At 45.5% G+C, this 22,500-nt stretch overlaps 1 protein-coding gene across 2 annotated transcripts in view; it reads right to left on the reverse strand.

Annotated features, from left to right (window-relative positions):
• The window catches only part of LOC143282698 (uncharacterized), a 48,798-nt gene that overhangs the window by 8,127 nt on the left and 18,171 nt on the right, over positions 1-22,500 (reverse strand). The window contains exons 8-13 of one of the 2 annotated variants that reach the window (XM_076588374.1): positions 21,729-21,966; positions 18,988-19,168; positions 18,381-18,528; positions 10,702-10,838; positions 9,048-9,140; positions 5,819-5,973 (exon numbers count right to left, since the gene is read on the reverse strand). In XM_076588374.1, coding sequence (XP_076444489.1) covers positions 5,819-5,973; positions 9,048-9,140; positions 10,702-10,838; positions 18,381-18,528; positions 18,988-19,168; positions 21,729-21,966 — 952 coding nt within the window. Of the gene's footprint in view, positions 1-5,818; positions 5,977-9,047; positions 9,141-10,701; positions 10,839-18,380; positions 18,529-18,987; positions 19,169-21,728; positions 21,967-22,500 lie in introns of both variants that reach the window. The other variant, XM_076588373.1, reaches the window with a different exon arrangement.

Below are 22,500 nucleotides of genomic sequence, written 5' to 3' on the forward strand. Positions count from 1 at the left end.
GCGCGCGCACGTGTGTGTGTGTGTGTGAGAGAACAAGAACAAGAACAAGAACAAAACTTTAATCTCCAGGCCTCCGGCCCCTAGAAAGAGGTCAAAAGTACACAATATGGTGATCACTCAACCACAACAAAATGTAAAATACGTACTAACTTAACCTGTAGAACAAAAGTGCTTCTCGTGCATTGTAAATTAATTCTAACTTTCATCATTGTTGTCACAGAATTTCTGTAGTATCTTCAGGGCATTAAATATATTAACGCATAGTTTATGAATACTGTAAACAGAACCACTCTTCATCAAGTGAACATACGATTGACCTTCAGAGTTCAGATGTTTTTGCCGCAGGTCATTGTAAAGGACACAATTGTGTATAAAATGGTTTTCATCTTCGATTACATTACAACGTTTACATGCGTAATTTGAATTACATTTGAATGTTCTTCTAAAAAATGATCCATTTATTGGGAGCAAACCAAGCCGTAATTTACTAAACAGTCCCTAAAACACTTTTTATCCACATATTCAAAATATTGCTCACACTGAAAACCAGTTTTAAACAGTCTGTAGTTATGATATATATCTTTAGACATTACTGACTCGTCCCACTCTTGCATAAATATGTCTTTCATTCTTTGCTTAAATAATGTCAAAAATGTTTGCTCACAACCAACGCCTTGTTGCAACCAGACATATCCAAACCCAAGTCTACATAAAGTATTTTTTACTAAAGACACCCAGCATTTTTTTCCCCTTTCGTCTAAGTTAAACAACATCAAATATGCCTGTCTGGGTAATCGTTGCACATTCATATTCAGCAACCTTAACCAGTACTTGATACACCTTGTTGCACTATTTATATATAGTGGATAACATCCTAATTCGCCGTATGCAAACTTGTTTGGTACTCTAAGTGTTATGTTCAAAAAACGTTTACATGCAAAGGAATGAACTTTCTCAATATTATCAAGTCTGTTAAGACCCCACATCTCAGAAGCGTACAAAAGAAGTGTGTGTGAGAGAGAGAGAGAGAGGGGGGGGGGGGCGTTATTATACTGCTTCGCAGCCACCACATGTAGGATACTCCAACAACTGCTACTTCTGCTACTACTATTACTACTGCTACGACTACGAGAGCTCTTCAGTCAGTTTTAACTCTCTCCATACGAACGGCGAAAGAGACGACGTTAACAGCGTTTCACCCCAACTACCACCATCAAAATATTGCAAGCGGAAGGCTCTTATACTGAAGAGGTGAATGTTGACAAAGAATACCACAATTCTGACGACAGAAGCTAAAGGTTGGGTCATTGAGACACCCACTGGACATCCGAGGGGTCTGTGTAGAGGAGAAGAGAGGGCTGGCCGTACTGAGTGAGTTAAGATGTGACACAACTAACGAAGTAACGAAGTATGAATGGAGAGAGTTACCACCCTTTACTATTTGTCAACGAAGTAACGACAACAGCCACTTTGATCATAGCAGTCACACGTATTTTCAAAGAAAATCCTACCTTGCTTGGAGTTCTGAACGGCAAGGCACAACGTACTGTACGGCCAGGATGACCACGCTTCTGAAGCCAACATCGAACTGAGCAGGCGTGATTTTCAATACACTGATCATGTACCACGTTCTTAACCTCACCTCACCTCCTCACCTCTCCCGTAGTCTGGGTTCAGACCGTTGGGGCACCGCTGCTGACCTGGCCACCACTCCTCTCCACTCTTCACGGTTTTCTGATTTCCTCAGGGCGTCACCGAGCTTCAAGCCTGTCCACCCCCGGATGTTGTCTTCCCATCTCTTCTTCTGCCGTCCTCTCCTTCTGCCTCCTTGTACGGTGCCTTGCAGGAACGTTTTGGCAAGACCAGATGATCGGGAGATGTGTCCATACCATCTAAGTTTGCGTTTTTTCACTATGGACAGAAGGTCTTCGTAGGGTCCAATACTTTGCTGGATTCTGTTCTTCACTTCCGTGTTAGTGATGTGGTCTCTGTAGGAGATGCCAAGTAGTCTACGAAAGCATCTCATCTCGACAGCTTGGATTCTTCTCTCGATGTCTGCAGTCAGGGTCCAAGTCTCGCAGGCGTAGAGCAATATTGATATAACCAGGGAACGCATCAGTCTGATTTTTGAGCTGAGAGCGATGTTTTTGTTGTTCCAGATGGTGTTCAGCTTGTTGAGTGCCGTTGTTGTTTGGGCAATTCTCGAGAGTACTTCTGGTTTAGATCCTTCATCTGACACGATTGCTCCCAGATATTTGAAGCTGTGGACTGTTTTAAGCTTTTCGTCGTTGACTTTGATGTCAATGCTGATGCCGTTGGTGTTGTTAGTCATCAGTTTGGTTTTCTCCGCACTGATTTGCATTCCATACGATGTGGAGGCTTTGTCTAGATGTTTGACCAGGCTTGCCAGTTCTTCTTCTTTTCCAGCCAGTCCATCAATGTCGTCGGCAAAACGTAGGTTTGTGATTGTTCTGCCGCCTATGCTGACTGTTCCTACATGCTCTTCCAGTGCGTCAGTCATTATTCTTTCTAAGAAGATGTTGAAGAGTGTTGGGGAGAGTAGGCAGCCTTGTCTCACTCCGACTGTGGTTCTGAACCAGTCCCCGATGCTATTGTTGAGGTAGACGGCGCTGGTGGCTTTGTCATAGAGGTGCTGTATCAGTCTGATCAGGTTGGCGTTGATGTTGTACAGATTCATGGTAGCCCACAAAGCTGCATGCCAGACCCTGTCAAATGCCTTCTTAAAATCAATGAAGACATGGTAGAGGTCTTGTTGGTGTTGATGGTACCTCTCACATAGCAACCTCAAGTTGAAGATTTGTTCAGTTGTGCTCCTTCCTGGTCTGAAACCTGCCTGTTCTTCAGCAATGATGTTTTCTGCTTGCACGTTCTTAAAGGTTTGTCAAATTTCAAATTAAATTTAATGCGATTCAGTTCAGTTCGAAAACCAGGCGACAGTCAGTTGTGAGGTCCTTCCCAGGCGAGGTCAAACCTATAACGTTAACCCTTTCATCGCCAGTCAGTTTAGAGTGCAAATTAACCTTGTGCAGGAACCACAGAAAAAATGGTGTCTAAGAATAGCTGTGGATTCCCCTGTGATGTGTAGAAAAAAAAAGGCCAATCCTACCACTGAAAATTAAGACCATTAGGTTAATGCACGAAAGGCCCATCATCTGGTTGCATTTCAGTGACATGTGTGTTTTACCTAGCTGGTGCCGAAATGCGACCATGGCGGTGAAAGGGTTAAAGAGATCGAGCTGCTAGGAGTGCTGGCAAACGAATGGTGGCGAATTCCTTCTGTGAATCTCTAAATGTCGCAATGTTGTCACGATACGAAAGAAGACGTTGACCTCCAGCTGGTATTTCAACCATCACCTACCCAAGGAGTTTGAGGAATGGTCCAAGCGTCGCTCATACACTGGGTACCCACAGCCTGCTGCTCCACCATGACAACACACAGCACTCACACTGCGGCAGCAGCTCTTGACTGTCTGGCCCGAAAGCAACGCGAAGTTGGTCACTCATCCGCCTTTCTCCCCAGACCTGCCCCACTGTGGCCGATTTCGGTTTCATTTCGTCAAGTGGTAGTTTCAGGGAAACTCTGAAGATGCCCAAGCTCTCTCTTCGAGGGCGTTATCGCTACCTATCCCAACGTAATGGGGTGTCTTTGACAAGGGGTTCGAGAGAATGACCCAGTGCATCGACGGGCGCAATAGCCGAGTGGTTAAAGCGTTGGACTGTCAATCTGAGGGTCCCGGGTTCGAATCACGGTGACGGCGCCTGGTGGGTAAAGGGTGGAGATTTTTACGATCTCCCAGGTCAACATATGTGCAGACCTGCTAGTGCCTGAACCCCCTTCGTGTGTATATGCAAGCAGAAGATCAAATACGCACGTTAAAGATCCTGTAATCCATGTCAGCGTTCGGTGGGTTATGGAAACAAGAACATACCCAGCATGCACACCCCCGAAAACGGAGTATGGCTGCCTACATGGCGGGGTAAAAACGGTCATATACGTAAAAGCCCACTCGTGTGCATACGAGTGAACGCAGAAGAAGAAGAAGAAGACCCAGTGCATCAAGGCTGAAGGGTTTGGGGGCTGGGGCGCATGGGGGGGGGGGGGGGGGGGGGGGGGCGGGGGGGGAGTGCTGCGAGAAACTGGCCTTGTCTGCATGTCGGTAGGTGTTCTCAGAAATAGTAAAGAGTGGTAACTCTCTCCCTTCACAAGGTACACAACTTCAAGTTAGACACAATGCTGCTCATGCTACCGATTCAGCTAGCACTCAAGTAAATAAAAGTTACATTGGAAGAAAACCAGACACTCACTAAAAAAAAATTATTAAAAAAAAAGCGCCGGGCTTGTCCTTATACCGATCATTTCACATGTTCTCAGAAAGCCTCAGCTGAGAACGAATTGAACAGCCCTCATACTACAACTACCACTACTACTATTACTACTACTACTACTATTATGCTACTGATGCTACTATTACTACTACTACCGCGGTTGCTGCTTCAACTACTACTACTACTATCATCATGTCATCATCATCACTGCCACAATCACCACTCCTCTAACAAACTGCAGCTGGTGCTGGTAATTGTCACCACTAACACTATCATGACTCCCACTACAGTACTACAATACAATACTACTACTACTACGACTACCACCACCACCACCATTATCATGTCATCATCATCATTGCCACAATCACCACCCCTCTAACAAACTGCAGCTGGTGCTGGTAATTGTCATCACTAGCACTATCATGACTCCCACTACAGTACTACAATACAATACTACTACTACTACGACTACCACCACCACCACCATTATCATGTCATCATCATCATTGCCACAATCACCACCCCTCTAACAAACTGCAGCTGATGCTGGTAATTGTCATCACTAGCACTATCATGACTCCCACTGCTAATACTACAATACTGCTACGACTACTGCTACGACTACCACCACCACCACCATTATCATGTCATCATCATCACTGCCACAATCACCACTCCTCTAACAAATTGCAGCTGGTGCTGGTAATTGTCATCACTAGCACTATCATGACTCCCACTGCTAGTACTACGATACTGCTACTGCTACTACTACCACCACCACCACCACCATTATCATGTCATCATCATCACTGCCACAATCACCACTCCTCTAACAAATTGCAGCTGGTGCTGGTAATTGTCACCACTAGCACTATCATGACTCCCACTTCTACTACTGCTACTACTACCACCACCACCACCACCATTATCATGTCATCATCATCACTGCCACAATCACCACTCCCCTAACAACCTGCAGCTGATACTGGTATTTGGCACCACCAACACTATCATGACTCCCACTGCTGGTACTACAATACTACTACTACTACTACCGGTGGTGGTGGTGTGGTGGCCTAGTGGTAAAGCATCCGTCTGGGAAGCATGAATATGTGTGTGTGTGTGTGTGTGTGTGTGTGTGTGTGTGTGTGTGTGTGTGTGTGTGTGTGTGTGTGTGTGTGTGTGTGTGTGTGTGTGTGTGTGTGTGTGTGTGTGTGTGTGTGTGTGTGGGTGAGTCAGGGGGAGCAGTGTTCTCGCATTCTTCTTCTTCTTCTTCTTCTTTCTTTGTGCAACTGGAAAAAGGCGAATCAGAATCGCTAATTTACGAAATGTGAGAATCATGGAAGTGTGCGAATCAAAATCAGTCCAAAGGGGAACGGGCAATTCGGGATGACACTGCATACATGTATCATAGACACTATACGACGACGACGACCACCACCACCACCACCACCACCATGGTCGGTACCTTCGGAGGTATCGGAGTGGCGTTCTCCACAAGGACGCTGGGTGTCTCTGGAGAGACCTCCATGTCCATGGCCTCTGTCTGCGTCAGCACTGGGGCGGAGGGGGTGGTGGTCAGTCCTTCTGATTCAGCCAGTGCCCCCTCAGTCGTCGTCTGTACTGCTAGCACACAACAACAACTTCAACATCAACATCAACATCATCAACAACAGTGGCCTCCTCAGTCGACGTCTTCATTGCTACCACACAACAACAACATCAACATCATCAACAACAGTGGCCTCCTCAGTCGAAGTCTTCACTGGAACCACACAACAACTACATCAACATCATCATCAACAGTGACCACCCAGTCGTCGTCTGCACTGCTAGCACACAACATCAACATCAACATCATCAACAACAGTGGCCCCTCAGTCGACGTCTTCACTGGAAACACACAACAACTACATCAACATCAACATCATCAACAACAGTGGCCTCTTCAGTCGACGTCTTCACTGGAACCACACAACAACTACATCAACATCAACATCATCAACAACAGTGGCCTCTTCAGTCGACGTCTTCACTGGAACCACACAACAACTACATCAACATCAACATCATCAACAACAGTGGCCTCCTCAGTCGACGTCTTCACTGGAACTACACAACATCAACATCAACATCAACATCATCAACAACAGTGGCCTCCTCAGTCGACGTCTTCATTGCTACCACACAACAATAACATCAACATCAACATCATCAGCAACAGTGGCCCCCTTAGTCGTCGTCTTCACTGGAACCACACAACAACAACATCATCAACATCAACATCAACATCAACATCGTCAGTGGCCCCCTCAGTCGTCTTCACTGGAACCACACAACATCAACATCAACAACATCAACATCATCATCATCAACAACAGTGACCACCCTCAGTCGTCGTCTTCACTGCTAACACACAACAACAACATCATCAACATCAACATCATCAACAACAGTGAGCACCCTCAGTTGTCGTCTTCACTGGAACCACACAACAACAACATCAACGTCAACATCAACATCAACATCATCAACAACAATGGTCCCCTCAGTCGACGTCTTCACTGGAACCACACAACAACAACATCAACATCAACATCATCAACAACAGTGGCCTCCTCAGTCGACGTCTTCACTGGAACCACACAACAACTACATCAACAACAACATCAACATCAACATCATCAACAACAGTGGCCTCCTCAGTCGACGTCTTCACTGGAACCACACAACAACTACATCAACATCAACATCATCAACAGTGGCCTCCTCAGTCGACGTCTTCACTGGAACCACACAACAACTACAACAACATCAACATCATCAACAGTGGCCTCCTCAGTCGACGTCTTCACTGGAACCACACAACATCAACATCAACATCATCAACAGTGGCCTCCTCAGTCGACGTCTTCACTGGAACCACACAACATCAACATCAACATCATCAACAATGGCCTCCTCAGTCGACGTCTTCACTGGAAACACACAACAACTACATCAACATCATCAACAACAGTGGCCTCCTCAGTCGACGTCTTCACTGGAACCACACAACATCAACATCATCAACAGTGGCCTCCTCAGTCGACGTTTCACTGGAAACACACAACAACTACATCAACATCAACATCATCAACAACAGTGGCCTCCTCAGTCGACGTCTTCACTGGAAACACACAACAACTACATCAACATCAACATCATCAACAACAGTGGCCTCCTCAGTCGACGTCTTCACTGGAACCACACAACATCAAAATCAACATCATCAACAGTGGCCTCCTCAGTCGACGTTTCACTGGAAACACACAACAACTACATCAACATCAACATCATCAACAGTGGCCTCCTCAGTCGACGTCTTCACTGGAACCACACAACAACAACATCAACATCAACATCATCAACAACAGTGGCCTCCTCAGTCGACGTCTTCACTGGAACCACACAACAACTACATCAACATCAACATCATCAACAACAGTGGCCTCCTCAGTCGACGTCTTCACTGGAACCACACAACATCAACATCAACATCATCAACAGTGGCCTCCTCAGTCGACGTCTTCACTGGAACCACACAACAACAACATCAACATCAACATCATCAACAACAGTGGCCTCCTCAGTCAACGTCTTCACTGGAACCACCACCACAACAACAACATCAATATCATCATCATCAACAACAGTCTCTGTAATGAAAGAATAATTATAGTTTACGCGGACGGGCAACAAGTGCTTTTTTTGTGTGTAGCCAAGCGCTCCGATGTAACCAAGTGCTCAGCTGACTACAGACGACCGTGGCTCAACTCATAGCACAAGCTGAAAAACCTGTTCTCTAAACATTTATTAAATCAAGTCTCTGTATCGTTCGCTGCAATATTATATTTGTTTGTATTTTGTTTTTTGGTGTTTTTTTTAATTGTTTTTTTGTTGTTGTCGTGTTTACTTGTTAGCTTTGATTCTATCAAACAAGTTGTTGCGATGATGGTCTTGTTCTAAAAGTGATTGTGCTTTATTGCTCAATATTATGTGTTCGAGCCCAAAGAGAAGTTTGAGTTTACACACGGTGAAGCTTCACCTTACCTTATCGTAAACCTATCAGTCAAGTTATCTTTAAACATGAAGTGGGGTATCTCAGTGTGTCTGAAAAGCGTGCGTGCGTGATTGTGCGTTTGTGTGTGTGTGTGTGTGTGTGTAATTACGTCTGAAGCTTTTTTGCACAACAGGCTGTCTACCTGGATAGAACCAACTGACGGCTGCCATTTGGGTGCTCATCATTCGTTTCTTGTGCCATTCAAACAGGTTTAAATAACGTATAACCGTTTTGTTTATTTATCCTGCCATGGAGGCAGCCATATTCCGTTTTCGGGGGTTTGCATGCTGGGTATGTTCTTGTTTCTATAACCCACCGAACGTCAACTCGGATTACAGGATCTTTAACTTGCGTATTTGATCTTCTACTTGCGTATACACATGAAGGGGGTTCAGGCACTAAGCAGGTCTGCACATATGTTGACCTGGGAGATCGGAAAAATCTCCACCCTTTACCCACCAGGGCGTCATTACCGAGATTCGAACCCGGGACCCTCAGATTGAAAGTCCAACGCTTTAACCACTCGGCTATTGCGCCCGTCAAATATGTCAGTGTTCAGCGTTGTCTGTCTGCCGGTACAAGGGGGTGGTCTCACCTTCCTGGGTGACGTCAGGAGGGGGGTTGGGGAACACTGCAGTGGACGTCATCTCTGTCTCCTTCAGGTCCTGCATCTGGTTGCCTTCTGCTTCTGCATGGTCATCGTCGTCGTCGTCGTCGTCGTCGTCGTCACCATCATCATCGTTAATCATCATCATCGTCATCATCATCATCTTCTTCGTCAATCACCGTCATCATCATCATCAATCACCGTCATCACATCATCATCATCATCATCATTATCATCAACATTAATCACCGTCATCATCATCATCATAATCATCATCAACAACCTTTTATTAGGAGCAGCAGCAGCGTCATCAACAGCAGCGTCGTAAGCATCATCATTATCATCATCCTCGTCGTCGTCGTCGAAATCAGCAGTAGCAACATTTTCTTCATCTTCAACATCATCATCATCATCATGAACAACAACAGGAACATTATCTGCAGCAGCAGCAACGTCATCATCAGCGTCGTCTCCATAACTGTTATCATTGTCGCCGTCGTCATCGCAGTTGTCATAATCGTCGTTGTCGTCGTCGTATAGTTATCACACACACACACACACACACACACACACAAACACACACACACACACACACATGCATAATTCTGCATCCGTGTTTTCATATTCATGGCCAAATTTCTTTGTGTCACTTCTAAACCCGTTGATCGCCAGGGAAAAACAGTAGAACGAACTGTTTCAAATCATAATAATCAGTAATCGGAACGATTAGCCAAAAACTGAGAAAACGTTCTGGAGATTTACCACTCTAGATCAAATGTTTGAAATTTCAGACTTTAAAAGACATTCCCCTTCTTTTGATGATGTCATCAGTGGCGTCACTATCGACGTAAGTGTAACGTCCTATGTCAGTCAAGGGGTTTTAATGAGGAGTGATGGCCTAGAAGTAACGCGTCCGCCTAGGAAGCGAGAGAATCTGAGCGCGCTGGTTCGAATCACGGCTCAGCCACCGATATTTTCTCCCCCTCCACTTGACCTTGAGAGGTGGTCTGGACGCTAGTCATTCGGATGAGGGATAAACCGAGGTCCCGTATGCAGCATGCACTTAGCGCACGTAAAAGAACCCACGGCATCAAAAGGGTTGTTCTGGCAAAATTCTGTAGAAAAATCCACTTCGATAGGAAAAACAAATAAAACTGCACGCAGCAAAAAAGAAAAAAAGAAAAAAAGTGGGTGGCGTTGTAGTGTAGCGACGCGGTCTCCCTGGGGAGAGCAGCCTGAATTTCACACAGAGAAATCTGTTGTGATAAAAAGAAATACAAATACAAAATACAAAATGTTTGACCTGTGTTAACGTTCGTCTGATTTCTGTTTAAATTGTTCTGGTGTGTCTTGTTTTCTCTCTCGTGTGTGTGTGTGTGTGTGTGTGCGCGCGCGTGTGTGTGTGTGTGTGTGTGTGTGTGTGCGCGCGTGCGCGCGTGTGTGTGTGTATGTGTGTGCGTGCGTGCGTGTGTGTGTGTACGTGCGTGTGTGTGTGCGTGCGTGTGTGTGTGTGTGTGCGTGTGTGTGTGTGTGTGTGTGTGCACGCGCGTGCGTGCGTGCGTGTGTGTGTGTGTGCGTGCGTGCGTGTGTCGTTGTCTCATTCACCCTCTCCATCCTCACACCCCAACCCAACCCTTCTCACCTTCCAGTTTGGTGCACGTTTGACCCAGGGCCAGAAGGACAGCCTGGACCAGCTGTCTGCCCGCCATCCCGGCCGAGTCCTGCGCCATCACGTCTTGGGTCTGCGCCAGCACGCACGGGCCCACTGTCTGGCTGTTCCTGAAGTCAGAGGTGAAAGCGACAGTCCAGTGCTCCTGTCCGTTTTCCGGTCAGCCCAAATTGGTATAGAGTCTTTTGTTGTTGCTGCTGTTGTTGTTGTTGTTGTTTGTTTGTTTGTTTGTTGTTATTTTTTTTCCCTCAAGGCCTGACTAAGCGCGTTGGGTTATACTGCTGGTCAGGCATCTGCTTGGCAGATGTGGTGTAGCGTATTTGTCCGAACGCAGTGACGCCTCGTTGAGCTACTGATACTGGTACTGACACTTGTTGTTGCTTATTTTGTTTTGTTTTGTTTTGGTTTTGGTTTTGGTGTGTGTTTTTTAAAAGTCTGGCGTAAGCTTCGGTTTCAGTTTCAAGGTGGGAAAGTGTGCGAACTGGCCTGTGGCGTTATTTTTCTTTTTTTTTTTCTGAAATGTGGCAGTCTCCTGCAGACAGGTGAGTGGTCTATGGGTCACACATAGAAGACACTGGGACGCCACGGACTAAGGTCATCCACTTCACAGATCACGGATCGTGTGACCAACACTGCAGGTGTCTGTATCTCTCAGACTGGTTAACGACGGGATGTACCAAATGGTGTGTGTCCATCGAGATCGATGATGACCATCGTTGTCATCCAGCTGGGGGATGGGGGGAGGGTGGTGGGGGGGGGGGGGATGCTCATGAATCTATCTGTGAGTGCGCAGATGGCTGAATAGTCCAATCTGCGCACGAAATGTTCGCTGACAGTTGGGGCAGACAAGAACAGGCATATCATTGTCAGGGAGCTTGTTTGCCCGTGACTTTCTGGCCTGCCTCTTCTGAACAGCTGCAGCAGTCCTGTTGGCCTCGCACAACTTGGCACCTTTGTGCACAGCAGTGCGCCATTTGTCACGGTCCGCTGCAGATTCCTCCCAGGAGTCAGGGTTGATATCAAACGCTTTCAGAGAGACTTTCAGAGTATCTCTGAAGCGCTTCTTCTGACCTCCGTGTGATCTCTTCCCTTGTTGCAGCTCGCCATAGAAGAGCCTTTTGGGCAGCCGATGGTCTGGCATGCGCGCCACGTGTCCAGCCCAGCGAAGCTGGGACTGCATCAGGATGGTGAAGATGCTGGGAAGGGTGGCTTTTGCAAGCACCTCCGTGTCTGGGGTCCTGTCTTGCCACTTGATGTTCAGTAGCTTCCTTAGGCATGTTGTGTGGAAGTGGTTCAGCTTCTTGGCATGTCGTTGGTACACTGTCCAAGTTTCGCAGGCGTACAGTAGTGTGGGGAGAACTACTGCTCTGTACACCTTTAGTTTGGTCTCAAGACCAATGCCTCTTCTGTTCCAGACATTTGCATAGAGTCTACCAAAAGTTGCGCTTGCTCTTGCAATCCTGACGTTCACTTCATCGTCAATGGTCGCATTTTGTGACAATGTGCTGCCAAGGTATGTGAACCGCTCCACCACACTGAGTCTCTGACCGTTGACTGTGATGTTGGGCTCAACGTAGGGTTTCCCTGGGGCTGGCTGATGGAGAACTTCAGTTTTCCTCGTGCTGATGGTAAGGCCGAAGTTCCTGCTGGCAGTGGCAAATTTGTCCACGCTGAGTTGCATGTCAGCTTCAGATCCAGCGTTGAGGGCACAATCATCAGCAAACAAAAAGTCTCTGATGATGTCTGTCATGACCTTCGTTTTTGCTTGAAGCCTTCTGAGGTTAAACAGCTTGCCATCTGTTCGGTACTTTAGGCCAATTCCAACATCGCCATCTCTGAAGGCATCAGTAAGCATTGCAGAGAACATGAGGCTGAACAGTGTTGGAGCCAGGACGCAGCCTTGCTTGACACCATTTGTGACAGGAAAAGCAGCAGATGTTTCACCATTGTCCTGGACTCGAGCCTGCATGCCTTCATGGAATTGGCTGACCAAGGAAATAAATTTCCGAGGGCATCCGTACTTGGCCATGATCTTCCACAGTCCCTCTCTACTCACGGTGTCGAAGGCTTTAGTGAGGTCAACATAGGTGGAGAACAGAGCAGCATTTTGCTCCTGACATTTCTCTTGCAGCTGCCTTGCAGCAAACACCATGTCGGTGGTTCCGCGCTCTTTCCGGAATCCACATTGGCTCTCAGGCAAATGACCTTGGTCAAGGTGTGCTGTGAGGCGGTTTAGTAAGATCCTGGCAAGTATCTTGCCTGCGATAGAGAGCAAGGAAATGCCCCGATGGTTATCACAGGCTTGCCGGTTCCCCTTTCGCTTGTACAGGTGAATGATAGATGCATCTTTGAAATCCTGGGGGATCGTCTCTTCTTTCCACATGAGTAAGTACAGCTGATGGAGCTTCTCAGTCAGCACAGTGCCTCCATCCTTGTAGACCTCTGCTGGTATTGAGTCTGAGCCAGGTGCTTTGCCACTGGATAGCAGACGGATTGCTTTCTGGGTCTCAAGAAGTGTTGGCGGATCGTCCAGTGCTTCGTTGATGGGGACTTGTGGGAGCCGGTCTATGGCTTCATCATTTATGGAGGAAGGGCGATTTAAGACACTGTTGAAGTGCTCAGCCCAGCGTTTGAGAATTTTCTCCTTCTCGGTGATCAAGGTATTCCCATCTGCACTGAGGAGGGGGGATGATCCTGAGGATGTGGGACCGTAGACTTCTTTTAAGGCATCATAGAACCTCTTCATATCGTGCCTGTCAGCATATCCCTGGATCTCATCGGCTTTGTCGCTCAACCACTTATCCTGCATCTGACGTAACTTTTGCTGAACAGTCCTGCGGATGGCATTGTACGCATCCTTTTTTGATGTGGACTTTGGGTTGCTCAGGTGGGCTTGATGCAGACGGCGTTTCTCATCCAGAAGCTGCTTGATTTCCTCACAGTTTTCATCAAACCAGTCTTTGTGCTTTCTGGTCATGGGTCCCAGGGTCTCTGAAGCTGTATTATAGATCATCTCGCGCAAGGTCCTCCAGTCAGACTCCACATTCTGGTTGTCCAGAGAGGCGGATTCCAGACGATCTTCCAGCAGCTCCACAAAAGTCTGTTTGATGGTGATGTTTTTCAGCTGAGCAATGTTGAGCCGTTTTGGAGCCTTCTGGCCTTGGGGGCGTCTCTTGGGCTGGATTCGAATATTCAGCTTCGAGACTACAAGGCGATGGTCTGTCCAACACTCGGCGCCGCACATGGTCTTTGTCACACGTACATCTTGCCTATCCCTTTTCCTGACGATGATGTAATCGATGAGATGCCAATGCTTTGAGCGAGGGTGCATCCATGACGTCCTGTTACGGGTAGGGAGGCAGAAAACTGTGTTGGTTATCAGCAGTTCGTGCTCTGCACAGGTCTGAAGCAAAAGCAATCCATTTGGGTTACAGTGGCCCACACCATGCTTTCCAATCACTCCATCCCAGGAGATGTAGTCAGAGCCAACTCTAGCATTGAAGTCCCCAAGAATGATGAGCTTGTCTGCTTTAGGGATAGCAGCAATGACAGAGTGAAGGTCCTCGTAGAACTTCGCCTTCACTTCATCCGGGTTGGTCATGGTTGGGGCGTAGGCACTGACAATGGTGAGGTGCTTCTGGCCAGATGCCAGTGGGAGTTTCATGGTCATAAGCCTATCGTTGACTCCCTTTGGGATTCCTGCTAGCTTGCTGACAAGTGCTGTTTTTACTGCAAAACCAACGCCAGCCTCACGTCGCTCTTCGCTTCCTCGTCCACTCCAGAAGAAGGTGTAACCAGATCCCCGTTCACAGAGCTCACCTTCGCCTGCAAGCCGAGTCTCACTCAAGGCTGCGATGTCGATGTTGTATCTGGCGAGTTCGGATGCAACTAGTGCCGTTCTCCTTTGGGGTCTGTCCACGTTATCTCTGTCCAGGAGAGTCCTTATGTTCCAGGCACCAATGGTGAGAGGAACGATCCTTGTTTTTTTCTTTTCTTTCTCTTTGTTTCGACCGCTGATGTAGGGTCCCCGCCAGCCGCGGTATGCTGGCCAGGGCGATATGGAGCAGGCAATTTTTAGGGCACCTTTTCTAGCCCCTTCCTCATGCCAGGGAGGTGAGCAGTGCATTCCTAAAGAGGGCTGCTCAGACGCTCAGACGGCTGCCGAGCTCCATCGCTGCTCCTGTCGATGAAGAACGACCCTATGGCCTGAACCGCCTGCGTGCAGGTCTGCGGCTGCGACTGCCAGTGTACCCACACCTGTCGTTTCGTCGCTCGCCTGTCGCCACAGGACTTGGGGTTGATGAAATGATGAAGGATGAAAGGTCAGTATGGATGACTGATGACTTGCGCGATGAGTTTGTTTAAAGTGAAGAGGAGTTGCGCAACGTCGACCTCACTCTCTCGTCCGGGTCCACCAATTTCCAGTGGCAAGACTAAGTCGAGACAACTGGAGGATGAGCACGGATGCAGTGGATGACCAAGATATCCTTTCGGTGTCTCATCTTGCTCTCTGCACTCCACAGTGCGTTGCTGTATCCGCCTTCCTCTCCGTTGAACCGTTAGGTTTCTTCCGCAGATTCTACCGGATCCAGACTTCGCATGCATGGGTAGACACACCCCGGGGGCCAACTGTGTGTGTGGCATGCACACAGCACGGTGGAGCTAGATGGCCGTCGGTGGCTCTCCTGAGCCGACGCCCTTTTATGGATCTCGTTTTTAATTCCATAAGGGTGTCTAGCCACCCACCTCACCAGTCCCGGAAGGGAGTGGTGAGAGTGCCGGTTTAGTCGCCGGCAATCCGACCCTGAACAGGTTGTACTGGATTTCAGGTTACCAGTAGCAGATCTAGTGACCTGACCTGACATACCAAATACAGCAGTGTCAAGTATAGTAGTCCTGAACCTAAATGGACCTCCACAGCAGTGGAGTGATGGCCTAGAGGTAACGCGTCCGCCTAGGAAGCGAGAGAATCTGAGCGCGTTGGTTCGAATCACGGCTCAGCCGCCGATATTTTCTCCCCCTCCACTAGACCTTGAGGGGTGGTCTGGACGCTAGTCATTCGCATGAGACGATAAACCGAGGTCTCGTGTGCTAGCATGCACTAAGCGCACGTAAAAGAACCCACGGCAACAAAAGGGTTGTTCCTGGCAAAATTATGTAGACAAATCCACTTCGATAGGAAAAAACAAATAAAACTGCACGCAGGAAAAAATACCAAAAAATGGGTGGCGCTGTAGTGTAGCGACGCGCTCTCCCTGGGGAGAGCAGCCCGAATTTCACACAGAGAAAATCTGTTGTGATAAAAAGAAATACAAATACAAATAGCAGCATCTTCGTCGCCCCCATCATCATCATACTATGAGAGTACAGCAGTGTCAAGTATAGTAGTCCCAAACCTAAATGGACCTCCATAGCAGCATCTTCGTCTTCCCCCATCACCATTGAATATCTTCGAAATGTCCCAGTTTATGAGGGCCAAAAACAAATAATAAAATTAGATCAAAATGACATCAAAACTGAATGCCTGGCGCTGTCCCGCAGAATGTAAACGTCGGGGATATGTTATGAGAGTACAGCCTTTTCCAGTAAAATAGGCCCAACACTCGGCTTATATCACACATTGACATAAGTTTACATTTGGGCCAACAGCAAAGTGAGAGCTGTATTATCAATGGTTTCTCCAGTCAATGGGAAACCATTTACAGCTTTGTCTTTTTGTGAAGGACTATGACTCTCAAACTAGGAGGCAAAATTGCACTGGCTCTTAGTGCTGCAACCTTGTGGGCTAGTCGGCCTTTGGGAACCATCCCAACGCCGACTGTCCTAAAACCCTCTTAGCCGAGAGAGTGGGGATGTACTTGGGCAAGACGCTCTCAACTATAATCAAATTCTAGCCCAAATAGTCGGAACAGCAGTTACCTCTTCTGCTGTTCTGATGGTCATAGTCGGACACGACTGACTATCATATATATATATATATATATATATATATATATATATATATATAACTAAAATGGACCCCACCCACCCACATCAGCAGTATTTTCATCACCCCTATCGTCATTCATCATATCATCATGGCATCATATCATCATTCATCATATCACCATGGCAATGTATGTATGATAGTCAGTCATGTCCGACAATGGCCATCACAACAGCAGAAGAGGCAACCGCTATCAAGGGCTAGAATTTTATTACAGTGGAGAGTGTCTTGTGCCAAGTTACATCCCCTACTCTCTCCACCAAGGGTGGTTCAGAACAGTCGACCTTGAGGTGGTTCCCAAAAGGTCAACTAGCCCCCCAGGCTGCAGCACTGAAAGCCAATGCAATATTGCTTCCTAATTTCAGAGTCATAGTCCTTCACGAAAGATCAAGCTGTCAATGACTTCCCGTTTACACCGGAGAAACAATAATTGATCATTCAGTTATCACTTTGCTGTTGGCCCAACTGTAAACATCATGGCAATGTAGTAAACAAATGAGGTCTGAGATGAATAAATTGATAATGATCATAGTGCGGAGAAGAACATCAACAACAACAACAACAACAACAACAAGAATACGAAGAAGAAGAAGGAAGAAGAACGAGAAGAAAGAAAAGTAGAAAGGAAGAAGAAGAATAACAAGAACAAGAAGAAGAAGAACGAGAAGAAAGAAAAGTAGAAAGGAAGAAGAAGAATAACAAGAAGAATAACAAGAACAAGAAAAAGAAGAAAAGCAAGAACGAGGAGAATAAGAACAACAAGAAGAAGGAGAAGAAGAACAACAAGAAGAAGGAGAATAAGAACAAGGAGAATAAGAACAAGAAGAAGGAGAATAAGAACAAGAAGAAGGAGAATAAGAACAAGAAGAAGAAGGAGAATAAGAACAACAAGAAGAAGGAGAATAAGAACAAGGAGAAGAAGGAGAATAAGAACAAGAAGAAGAAGGAGAATAAGAACAAGGAGAAGAAGGAGAATAAGAACAACAAGAACAAGGAGAATAAGAACAAGAAGAAGGAAAATAAGAACAACAAGAAGAAGGAGAATAAGAACAAGAAGAAGGAGAATAAGAACAAGAAGAAGAAGGAGAATAAGAACAAGGAGAAGAAGGAGAATAAGAACAACAAGAAGAAGGAGAATAAGAACAAGGAGAATAAGAACAAGAAGAAGGAGAATAAGAACAAGAAGAAGAAGGAGAATAAGAACAAGGAGAAGAAGGAGAATAAGAACAACAAGAAGAAGGAGAATAAGAACAAGGAGAAGAAGGAGAATAAGAACAAGGAGAAGAAGGAGAATAAGAACAACAAGAAGAAGGAGAATAAGAACAAGGAGAATAAGAACAAGAAGAAGGAGAATAAGAACAAGAAGAAGAAGGAGAATAAGAACAAGGAGAAGAAGGAGAATAAGAACAACAAGAAGAAGGATAAATAAGAACAAGGAGAAGAAGGAGAATAAGAACAAGGAGAAGAAGGAGAATAAGAACAACAAGAAGAAGGAGAATAAGAACAACAAGAACAAGGAGAATAAGAACAAGAAGAAGGAGAATAAGAACAAGAAGAAGGAGAATAAGAACAAGAAGAAGAACAAAAGCGAGAAGAAGAAGTGGGGCAAGAAGAACAAGAACGAGAACAACATGAAGACGAAGAGGACTAAATGTCTGTCACTGACCTGCAGACAGGTCTGAGGTTGGCGGGGTCACCAGACTGGAGCACCTGTTCCATAGTACGGGTGATGTTCGATCTGGCCAGGCAGTCGTTGACGATGGCCTTCACCTTGACCTTGACCTCCTCCATCTGAGTCTGCAGGGATTCCAGGTCTGGGTGTGTGGGTGTGGGGTGGTGCCAGGGACAGTTGTTGGAGGAAAGGTGATATATAACAATATGATGATAATAATAACAATAATGATGATGATGATGATATCAATAATAATGATATTAATAATGATTATAATAATAATAATGATAATAGTGCCTAATCAACCGATCTTGCTCTAAGCGCTTCACAACTGAAATAGTTCCACACACGCACACACACACACACACACACACACACACACAACACCACACATACATACACACACACACAACACATACAACACACACACACACACAACACCACACACACACAACACATACAACACACACACACACACAACACACACACAACACACCACACACACACACACACACACCACACACACACACACACACACACACACACACACACACACACACCACACACACACACACACACACACACACACACACACACACACCTTGCAGAAGAGAGGGAGGCGGGACTACAGGTGGGCGTGGTTGCGGGATCTCATCCAGAATTCCACGGACCACCTGCACATTCTCGTCTTCAGGAAACATGACGCCCGATTCCGTCGTCTGCACCATTTCCGGCATGTCCAAGCTGTTCTGGTTCACCGCTACGGTAGTCTGGATACCGTCCTGTTTCCAGGAAAACAGAACTTTGAACTTAAACAAGGCCTTCAAGACTCACTTGTGATAAATTAAGTCCCCTAGCATTAATTACAGAGTAATTTCCCTCTTTTTTTTAATTTTTTTTTTTTTTACTAGTAATCTGCACCAAAACGTTTGCAAAATAAATAAAAATTCCATGCTTAGCAAAAGAAGTTCCTGTTTAAACAAAAAAAATGATAATAATGACTCCTCTTGTTGTTGTGTCAGAATAAGAGGTCAAAGTGCCAAGTTTAGAGAATACAAAAAATATAAATATAACAGTAAATGCAGTTTGCATAGGATTAGGCTTCTTTTTTTATTTTTTTTGTGCCCAACCCAAAGGTGCAATATTGTTTTAAACAAGATGACTGGAAAGAACTGAATTTTTCCTTTTTTTATGCCAAATTTGATGTCAGCTGACAAAGTATTTGCAGAGAAAATTTCAATGTTAAAGTTTACCAAGGACACACAGACACACAGACGCACGGACACACACACACACACACACACACACAGACAACCGAACACCGGGTTAAAACATAGACTCACTTTGTTTACACAAGTGAGTCAAAAATATAGTAAAATGAAGAAATGAAGAAATGATAAGAGGTCCCTGCCGACCTGTGGAAAGTTTTCTTCTTGCATGAGTGAAAGTGTTTTCTCTTCGTTCGGTAGTCAAGAGACGGGCGCAATAGTCGAGCGGTTTAAGCGTTGGACTTTCAATCTGAGGGTCCCGGGTTCGAATCACGGTAACGGCGCCTGGTGGGTAAAGGGTGGGAGATTTTTCCGATCTCCCAGGTCAACATATGTGCAGACCTCCTAGTGCCTGAACCCCTGAACCCCCTTCGTGTGTATACGCATGCAGAAGATCAAATGCGCACGTTAAAGATCCTGTAACCCGTGTCAGTGTTCGGTGGTTCATGGAGACACGAAAATACCCAGCATGCATGAACTAAGACAGAGTCATGGGCAAGTCGATGTAGAAAGAACGAGAGTTGCAAAGCTTAAGTTTTGTCTGTTTCCAGTTTCGGTTTCAAGGAAGTCTTCAAAGCGTGCAGACTGGACAGATCCGTCTGTACTGTCAGTGCATAGCCTACATGCCACATCAGTTTTATATTAAAACGTGCCAAGACGGACCCACCTTCCATGTAGATACACACTTTTTACTATGTTCATACACTCTCTGTCACTGCCGCCCCCTCACCACCCAACGCCACAGTGATATATGGTAATGATAACAACAGCGACAAGAACAAGAACAACAAAACAACAACAACATTACTACTACTACTACTAATGATAATAACAATACTACTAATAATAACAACAACAACAATGACAATAATAATAATAATAATAATGGACATTTATATAGCGTGTTTCTCCAGGTATAAGTATACTGCTCCAAGCGCTTTACATTTCGTTCTCCGCTCTCCGTTTCTCCCCATATATATATATATATATATATATATATATATATATATATATATATATATATATATATATATGTGTGTGTGTGTGTGTGTGTGTGTGTGTGTGTGTGCGTGTGTCTGAATCTGTGTGTCTGTGCCTGTGTGTCTATGTGTTATGTGCATGTTACAGATGCATAAAGTGTCACTAGTTGGAATTATGCACACACACACACACACACACACACACACACACACACACACATACATACATACACACACACACACACACACACACACACACACACACACACACACACACACACACACACACATTATTCTACGAAGATCCCACAAACAAACAAACGAGGTTCATGCATGCATGTGTGCAGCTGCTCACAATCCTCACACACACACACACACTCAAAAAACAAACAAACAAAGTTTAAAGTTGAACAACGTTTATGCTTCACAGTAACCTGTAAGAAGCTTCCTCTGACTCACTGTCGTTGCAATGCCCATACCATTCTTCACGTGTCGATATGAGGTGGTTGGGGGATAAAGGGTGAGGCTGGGTATGTGTATGTGTATGAATGAAGGAACTTCTGTTTGTTCATTTTTACAACGTCGGCCTTTGGTTAGATAGGTGGAAAGACACCCCCTCCACACCCACGCCCCGATCCCCCCAACCCCCCGATGCCCCCCCCCCCCCCCAACTCCCCTCTCTCTCTCTCTGATTAATTGTTCTCCAACAGTACTTTGATTAAATGTTCTCCAACAGTGTGTAAGCAAGGAAAATCGGCGAATGTAAGTATACATGTGTATCTCTGTGTACTTGTGTGTTCGAGATTATGTGTATGATGCCTGTGTGTACACACACATGTGTGTGTTTGAAGATTTTCATGCGGCAATGTTTTGTATGATTTTCATGTTTCCGTAATTGTAGTCTTTGATTCATCCATTTATGTAACTATTATTATCTATTTGGTTTGTTCTATATTATTCATACTTATTTCATTTATTACAATGTGTGTATGTGTGTGTATGCGTGTGTGAGGGCATGGTGTAAAGAAGCTTCCAGCTTATCCATTCTACCCTCAATAAAAATTTGTCATTTGTCCAGTTTATTACATCCATACCTGCAAAGGCTCTGTAGGCATCGGACTTGGAGGAACAGACAAATCTTCCTCGAAGTTGATCGTTTGTTGATTTCCCGCTTCTTCTGTTTGCTGTTGCTGTTGCTGTTGTTGTTGTTGCTGCTGCTGCTGTTCGTCTTGCTTCTGTTGTTGTTGTCGTTGTTGTCGTTGTTGTTGTTGTTGTTGCCGGCGCTGGTGTGATTGGATGAGCTGTTGTGTCAGGATCAGTTCCATCTGGCGCCTGTGGACATCGTTGTTGTTGTTGTTATGTTGGTTTTTGACTCACTTGTGTAAACAAAGTGAGTCTATGTTTTAACCCGGTGTTTGGTTGTCTGTGTGTGTGTGTGTGTGTGTGTGTGTGTGTGTGTGTGTGTGTGTGTGTGTGTGTGTGTGTCTGTCTGTGTCTGTGTCTGTGTGTCCGTGGTAAACTTTAACATTGACATTTTCTCTGCAACTACTCTGTCAGTTGACACCAAATTAGGCATAAAAATAGGAAAAATTCAGTTCTTTCCAGTCATCTTGTTTAAAACAATATTGCACCTCTGGGATGGGCACACAAAAAAAAAAGAAAAAAAAGAAGCCTAATTATATGCAAACTGCATTTACTGTTATATTTATATTTTTTGTATTCTCTAAACTTGGCACTTTGATCTGATATTCTGACCCAACAACAAGAGCAGTCATTATTATCATTTTTTATTCAAACAGGAACTTCTTTTGCTAAGCATGGAAGTTTTATTTATTTTGCAAACGTTTTGGTGCATATAGTAAAAAA

The sequence above is a fragment of the Babylonia areolata genome, chromosome 6 (assembly GCF_041734735.1).
Source record: "Babylonia areolata isolate BAREFJ2019XMU chromosome 6, ASM4173473v1, whole genome shotgun sequence".
NCBI lineage: Eukaryota > Metazoa > Mollusca > Gastropoda > Neogastropoda > Buccinidae > Babylonia > Babylonia areolata.